Source organism: Mobula hypostoma, chromosome 22, assembly GCF_963921235.1.
Source record: "Mobula hypostoma chromosome 22, sMobHyp1.1, whole genome shotgun sequence".
Classification (NCBI taxonomy): domain Eukaryota; kingdom Metazoa; phylum Chordata; class Chondrichthyes; order Myliobatiformes; family Myliobatidae; genus Mobula; species Mobula hypostoma.
The window spans coordinates 52,983,535-52,991,820 of record NC_086118.1 but is presented as its reverse complement, the minus strand read 5'-3'; the positions used below and the strand labels follow the sequence as shown (position 1 = coordinate 52,991,820).

At 42.4% G+C, this 8,286-nt stretch overlaps 1 protein-coding gene and 1 pseudogene across 1 annotated transcript; both read left to right on the top strand.

Annotated features, from left to right (window-relative positions):
• Positions 1-2,685: 2,685 nt before the first annotated feature.
• On the top strand, positions 2,686-8,203 carry LOC134336552 (importin subunit alpha-1-like). The gene is made up of 5 exons (XM_063030824.1): positions 2,686-2,792; positions 3,174-3,274; positions 3,463-3,600; positions 3,689-3,771; positions 7,924-8,203. Exons 2-5 carry the CDS (start codon positions 3,203-3,205, stop codon positions 8,201-8,203), a joined length of 573 nt encoding a protein of 190 aa, XP_062886894.1. The 5' UTR covers positions 2,686-2,792; positions 3,174-3,202.
• Positions 7,271-7,337, top strand: LOC134336627 (U2 spliceosomal RNA; annotated as a pseudogene).
• Positions 8,204-8,286: the final 83 nt, after the last annotated feature.

The following is an 8,286-nucleotide window of genomic DNA, read 5'->3' as shown; positions in this document are numbered from 1 at the left end:
TGTCACATGCTGTTGATAATGAACCTGATTCTGATTCTGATCTTCAATCTCTCTCTCCTGTGGTCGGAAGGGCGATAATCATACCAGTGTCCAAGAAGAGGCAGGTGAGCTGTCTCAATGGCTGGTCTGATGAAGGACCAGCACTCACATCGACCGTGATAAAGTGCTTTGAGAAATTTGTCATGGCTAGAACCAACTCATACCTAAACAAGGACCTGGGCTGGGTGCAATTTGCCTATCACCACAATAGTTCTACAGCAGATGCCACCTTACTGGCTCTCCACTCAGCTTTGGATCACCTGGATGATACCAATACCTATGTCAGGATGCTGTTTATTGACCAGAGCTCAGTGTCCAACACAATCAAGCCCTCAGTTCTAATCAACAAGCTCCATATTCCGGGCCTCTGTACCTCCCTCTGCAACTGGATCCTTGACTTCCTCACTAGGAGACCACAGTCTGTATGGATTAGAAAATACAACCAACACTGGCACACCTTGAAGGTTGTGTGCTTGATAAAACTAACCTAACGGAATGGTTGGCGGAGTGATGGTCTGCCCTCTTCTGATTGCTACCATCAAGGAGAAAGTACAGGAGGCTGAAGACACACGATGTTTCAGGAACAACTTCTTCCCCTCTGCCATCAGATTTTTAAACGGACGCTGAACCCATGAACAATACTTTAGTTAGTTTCCTCTTTTTCCACCACTTATGTCATTTAATATTTTAATATATACTTATTGTAATTTGTAGATTTTATCATTATGTACTGCTGCAGCAAAACAACAAATTTCACAACGTATGCCAGTGATGTTCAACCTGATTCTGATTCTGAATCAGTTCTGGTTCCCCCATCAGAAGAAGGATGTGGAAGTTGTAGAGAGAGTGCAGAGGGATTTGCCAGGATGTTTCTTGGATTAAAGAGCATGTCTTAGGAGGATAGGTTGAGTGAGATAGGGCTTTTCTCTTGAGAGTGAAGAATGATGAGAGATGACTTGATAGAGGTGTATAGATCATACGAGGCTTAGATAGAGTGGTCACAAAGATTTTTCCCAGTGTGGAAATGGCTAATATGAGGGGATATAATTTTATGGTGTTTGTAGGAACGTATAAGGGGGACTTTTTTTGAACACAAAGAGTGGTGAGTATGTGGAATGAGCAGTTGGGGTGGTGGTAGAGACATTTAGGGACATCTAGGGACATTTATAAGGCATCTGTTAGTCTAGCGAGATGATGGATCTGCGCTTGGAAAGTCTTCACTCTCCAGGGCGCAGGCCTGGGCAAGGTTGTATGGAAGACCAGCAGTTGTCCATGCTGCAAGTCTCCCCTCTCCATGACACCGATGTTGTCCAAGGGAAGGGCATTAGGACCCATACAGCTTGGCACCAGTGTCGTCGCAGAGCAATGTGCGGTTAAGTGCCTTGCTCAAGGACACAACACGCTGCCTCGGCTGGGGCTCGAACTCACGACCTTCAGATCGCTCGTCAAATGCCATAACCGCTTGGCCACGTGCTCACATGTGGGATGTTTAAGAGAGATAGTTACACGGGCAAAAGAAAAATGGAGGCCTATGTGGGAGGGGAGGGTTAGATTGATCTTAGAGTAGGTTAAGAGCTTCCTACATGTACTGTACGTGTTCTATGATCAACACCTGGTCCATAACTGAATCTTCACCATCATAATGGTTTTTGGTTGCAGCCAATTTCTGTCCACATGGTGCTGTGTGGCGAGCACTCAATTTATTTAGCGATACAGCGCGGAGGATTTCCTTCCAGCCCTTTGAGCCAAGTCACCCCTCCAACGCCCAGCAAACCTGATTAACCCTAACCTAATCGCGGGTCGACTTACAATGACAAATGAACCAACACGGTACAAGTTTGGACTGAGGGAGGCCTGGGGAAAGTTCACACACTCTACGGGGAGGATGTATAGGCCCCTTACAGAACGTGGCCGGAATTGAACTCGGAACTCCTGAACGGCGGCGTACATATGGGAGCCAACCTGTTTGTGGATGATGTCACTGAGGTAGCCCGTATTGATCAGCTCAACCAACAAGCAAAAACCCAATGTCATTACCATCATTACGTCCCAGACATTGACATTGCTACCAACAGCGTTGTGGGGTCATCTTCACAATGAGGATTACAGTCATTACGACATGTCTGACCACACCACCTTCTCAAGGGTTATCAGGAATGGTAATCAGCCCAGGCTGAGATTTTCCAGCAATTTCACATTTCATTCCCAATAACTACAGACCGTTCTGGCACAGAAGGAGATCATAAAGAGCAACTCGTCCATCTAAATTTTACCACCAGCAAACTTATTTTCCCTCAAGTACCATTCTAATTCTTCCAAAGTTGACTTCCTCTGGACTCTGAGAGACAGTGAATAACTCAGCAGTATTTGGGATAACGTGGTTGAAAGTTAAAAATTAGTTGCAAAGGGAAGAAGATGAGGAAATCAAGTATTCAGTCTACACCAGAACAAGGGCAGATACCGCGGTCGGCGCTCTCCTTGGAGTGGAGTTTTAACAATCTCCACCTGATTGGCTGCGCGGTTGCCACGGAAATCCTTCTCCCTTTGCATCCCCGGCTTCTTTCAAACCAACCAATCAAGAAATTGCTTTGAATCGAACGAGCCAATCGGAGCGGCACAACTTGAGGAATTTAAATAGCCGGGGCGCCACGGTCTCGCCAGTTCTGTTGGAGCTGTGGTGTGTGGATCCCTCGGTGTAGTGGGTCAACGTCGGAGCTGGTTGTGCGAGCACATTTAACCTCTCTACAGAACTGGTGCGTAAAATTATCCTAATTAGTTATCTCGAATGGTATTCATAGCTAGATAATAGTTGCAATCCTTAAAGGGGCCCAAGCCGGTTCCCATTGAAGCGTGGCGTGTCCATAAAACTTTTTGCCCTTTCGTAACTTGTACGAGCAAGTATCACAAATTGTGTCCCACTTGGTGTTGTTTAACCCTGTAATTGTCTTTACCGATTTATCAACTGTGGTATCCATTTTTAAATTCACGAACTCAAAATGACGGGCACGTTTCCTTCACGTGTTATAGATTTAACTCTTTAGTTGCTAACTATGTACTTTGAAATTGAATTCGCAGAATATTTAGCTGACGCTGACCATCGTGTCAATTTCTTGTTTTGTTCTGTTGCATTGCAGTTTGATTTGAACGAGTTTCTAGTTTGAAGATGTCGACCACAGCGAACGAGAACGCCTCACCCCGTTTGACCAAGTTTAAGAACAAGGGGAAAGACGCCAATGTAAGTTCTGCAGAACCAAACTAAACGTGCTGGTGGAAATCCGCTGTTCCTGTGCGAACAGAAGTTGCATTTAAAGCTATAGAAAAAGAACGGAAACAAAATGGAAGGCGTGGCAGGGGAGGAAAATGTAAGTTTTATAGGGAGAGTTATTTCCATGTCTGTAAATGGCCTCTTTTTCTCTGCTGAAGGAATTGAGACGCAGGAGAATTGAAACCAACGTTGAACTGCGAAAAGCCAAAAAAGACGATCAGTTGTTCAAAAGAAGGAACGTGAACAGTTTTCCCGATGAAGCGTTATCGCCCCTTCAGGAGAAGAACTCTGTCCAGGTATTACACACTTAATTGGCAGCTTATTTCTCAGTCTTTGCTTTTTTTTTTGGGCTGTTGTCAATTAACATTTTTAACGTCCTATTAGATGCATATGAATTTGGAAGAAATTATCCAAGGTGTTCAGTCCAATTATTTGGAAACTCGACTTCAAGCAACTCAAGCTGCTAGGTAAGACTACTGGTTTGTATCAGCTTGGAGATCTTGTGAATTTGAGTTTGAAACCTAGGGCTGGAAATTGATTTTTATCAAATTTCTTTAAAGAATGACACAGGCATGACCTTGAGTAAGCTGACTCTTTAGAATTGGAATCAATTAGACTATTTGGAGAATACCAGGGGCATTGAGCAGGAGGGAGCAGTATTTAAAGAGTATGCTGTTCTATTTGCTCTGTAGTCAAATAATAAATCTTTAAAGGTGGCTGGTAAGGTTCTGCTGTTTATACTTTAGTATCCCAAAAGACAATGCACATAGTTGTCTGCATTAAATAAACCCCACCTGCTAGTTTTCTGCCCAGTTTCCAACTAGTCCAAATCCTGTCGGACCACTGGTTATAGACCTCCGTTTGAAGAAAATGTGCCTCCATATGTCTAGAATGACCAAACTAGTTTTTGATAAAGCTGGCAAGCTGGATCCAATGACTTGATCTTCTGGAATGGTATGCAATAAGGGATCTTGTCAAACGTGTAGATAACATCCACTACCCTGCCCTCTCCGGATCAATCATTGTCATCTCAATACTGTCTCATACTTAAAACCACCCCTCAAAAGTCATGCTGACTGTATATAATGTTCTTTCTTCTTAAATCTTTTTAATTTTCCAAAATTATAAACAGAATAACAATATTGATACAGAGAGATTGGAATAATCTTATTGTTGATAAGCATGTACAAAAAAGATTTCAAATAATACAGGTATAATAGACTTCTAAACTCTTGATATAATTAATCATAGAGGGAAAAAAAGAAAAAAATACAAAGAAACCCCCCCCCAAAAAACCAAAAAAAAGAAACTAAATATTAACCCCCCAAAAAAGGAACAAAACAAAGCTAGACCAGTATCTTAAATCGAACACGTTCAGTAATGTCATCAACTCTGCTCCTCTATTCATATATCTTAAGTTAATAAGAAGGATTTGGAAAGGTCAAACTACATATGAAAATGTTGAATTGTATATAATGTTGAGTAACACATAATACTGGAGGAGTTCATCAGATCAGATGGTATCTATGCAGATGAATAAGCAGATGATATTTCAGCTTGTGACCCTTAATCAGGACTTTGGCCAGTTCTGATGAAGTGTTTTTGGGCTGAAACATCAACTATTCATTCCCCTCCATAGCTGCAGCATGACCTGCTGAGTTCCTCCAGGATTTTGTATTACTCTGGATAATCAAAGTACATTTTGTCGCCATGGACTACCCTAAGGTTCATTTTCTTGTGGGCATTCACAGTAACTACAAAGAAACAACCAGTGGAAAAACTGCACATAATAAGATGGGCAAACAAATGTGCAGAAGGTGACAAACTGAAAATACAAAAAGAAAAGTAAACTGGAAACAGTCGGATGTAAGAGCAGAATTTGACCCAATGTGTCTGCTCTGACATTTGATTGTGGCTAATTTTCCTCCTTGGCCCCAATCTCCTGCCTTCTCTCCATATCCTTTCATGCCATGACAAATCAAAATCTATCAAACTGTCTTAAAATACCCAGTGACTTGACATTCAAGCACCTGTGGCAACAAATTCTGCAGATTTGCCACTCTAAAGAAATTCATCATCTGTTCTGAATAGATGCCTCTGTATTCTAAGGCTGTCTGCTCTGGTCTTCGACTGCCCCACCATAGGAAACATCCTCTCCACATCCACTATGTTGAGGTCTTTTAAACTTTGATAGGTTTTAATGAGGTCCCCCTCATTCTGCTGAATTCTAGTGAGTAGAGGCCCAGAGCCATCAAATGCTCATCACTTGATAAGCCTTCCAATTCCGTAATCACTTTCATGAACCTTGTTTGAACCCTCGCTAATGTCAGCACATCCTCTTAGATAAGGGGCCCAAAACTGCTCACAATACTCCCAGTTGAGGCCTCACCAGAGCCTTGTGTAAGCCTCAACATTACATCTTGCCCTTGTATTCTAGTCCTCTAAAGTTTAACCTCTAGGAAATCTTGCACGAGGACTCCTGAGTCTCTTCGCACCTCAGATTTGAGTTTTCTCTCCATTTAGAAAAGTCCATGCTTTTATTTCTTCTACCGAAGTGCATGACCATACACTTCCCAATGCTGAATTCCATCTGCTTCTTCTTTGCCCATTGTCCTAATCCAAGTCCTTCTGTAGCCTCTTACTATGACAAAACTACCTGCCCCTCCACCTACATTTGTATCGACTGCAAACTTGGTCACAAAGGCACCAATTCAGTCATCCAAGTCTTTTGACATTACAAAAAGTGACCCAATACAGACCCATGTGGAACATCCCTAGTCACCTGCAGCCAACCAGAAAAAGCTCCCTTTGTTCCCATTCTTTGCCTTATCCATACTTTATCCATGCTAGAATCTTTCGTGTAAGACCATGGGCTCTTGTTAAGCATCCTCATGAGTGGCACTTTGTCAAATGTGGAGAATAATATCTGGTGATAGACAACCTCGTCGGTTCTTTAGCGTTTTGTTTTTTGAGGGCGAGTTGCTAGCTTGGCGCTCAACCCAGCACGAATGGAAAGCGTGCAAGGAGCTGGCTGGATTCGAACCCGCGACCACTCCCCTCGAAGTCCAGTGCTGATGCCACTCCACCATTGGCCAGCTACTTTGTCAAAGGCCTTCTGAAAATCCAAGTACATAACATCCACTGTTCTCCTGCTTGTTATTTCTTCAAAAAATTCCAGCAGATTTGTCAGGCAAAACTTTGGCCTATTATGTCATGTGCCTCCAAGTACCCAGAAACCACATCCTTGATGATTAACTCCAACATCTTCCCATTCACTGAGGGCAGACTAATTGGCCTATAATTTCCTTTCTTCTGCCTCTATTCCTTGAAGAGTGGAGTGACACATGCAATTTTCCAGTCCTCCAGAAAGAACCATGGTAGAATCTATTCTTTATTGAAAGATTTTCACTAATGCCTCTGCAATCTCTTCAGCCACCTCTTTCAGAACCTGGGGTGTAGACCATTTGGTCCAGGTCCTTCAGGCATTAGTTTCCCAAGCACCTTCTCCCTTATAATGGCAATTTCCACACTTATGCCCCTGGCACTTTCTAACTTCGTACTGGCGTACTGCTAGTGTCTTCCACAGTGAAGACTGGTGCAAAATACTTCAGTTCATCTGCCATTTCCTTGTCCCTTATTACTACCTCTCCAGCAGTCAAATATCAGCTCTCATCTCTTCTACATTCATGCATTTGAAGAAATATTTTGTATCCTCTTCAATGGGATCTTTTCCTCTTTATTACCTTTTCAGTTTCCTTCTGTTGAATTTTAGAATCTTCCCAATCCTCTTTAGTATAGCTTCAATTCTCAAAGTTCAAAGTAACTTTATTAAAGCATGTTGTGAACATACTACCTTGAGACTCATTTTCTTGCAAGCACTGACAGAACAGAAATGCAGTGGAATCAATTTTAAAACTTCAGACATGCGAAGAACATTGTGCAGAAGATAAACTGGGCAAATAGTAAATCACTTCTCGGCCTTTTGGCTAAGATCAAGTGTAGAATCTATATTTTAAAACAAACAACAACAAAACTGCAAATAAAAAGTAAATACTGAGAACATGAGTTGTAGAGTCCTTGAAAGTGAGTCCATTGGTTGGTGAGTGAAGTTATCCACTCTGGTTCAGGAGGCTGATGATAATAACTACTCATGAACTTAGTGCTGTGGAACTGAAGGCCCCTTCCTGATGATAGTAGTGAGAAGAGCATAGCCTCGATGGTGGGGGTCCTTTATGATGGATGCAGCTTTCTTGTGGCAGTGGTGAGGAGGGATTTTCCTGTGATGAATAGGCTAAGGTTACCCTTTTTGTAGGTCTTTTCTTAATATAAAAAATTTCTACTATATCTGTAATTGACTTGCAACACATAAAAGTTGCTGGTGAATGCAAACGTCTCAGCCTGAAACGTCGACTGTACCTCTTCCTAGAGATGCTGCCTGGCCTGCTGCATTCACCAGCAACTTTTATGTGTGTTCCTTGAAATTCTAGCATCTGCAGATTTCCTCGTGTTTGCGTCTGTAATTGACTTGTTACCTTATTGGAAGAAGTAGGTTTTTAGATCAATGATTTCTTCACTATTTAGTTTTATTAACAACCTCATCTATCTATTCCCCCCCACAGGAAGCTGCTTTCTAGAGAAAAGCATCCTCCCATTGACAGAATCATTCAGTCTGGGCTCATCCCCAAGTTTGTCACTTTCCTTGGTAACTTTGACTGCAGCCCAATTCAGTTTGAAGCTGCTTGGGCTCTCACCAACATAGCTTCTGGAACATCAGATCAGACCAAGGCAGTTGTTGATGGTGGCGCTATTCCTGCTTTCATTAGTCTCCTGGCCTCGCCACATCCCCACATCAGCGAACAAGCAGTGTGGGCACTGGGAAACATTGCAGGTAATGGTTAACTGTTTCAGAAGAAATAACTGTCCAAATCTATTAATGTGATGAATATGTGCTCTATATTCGCTCTAGCTACTCCATTAGGTAC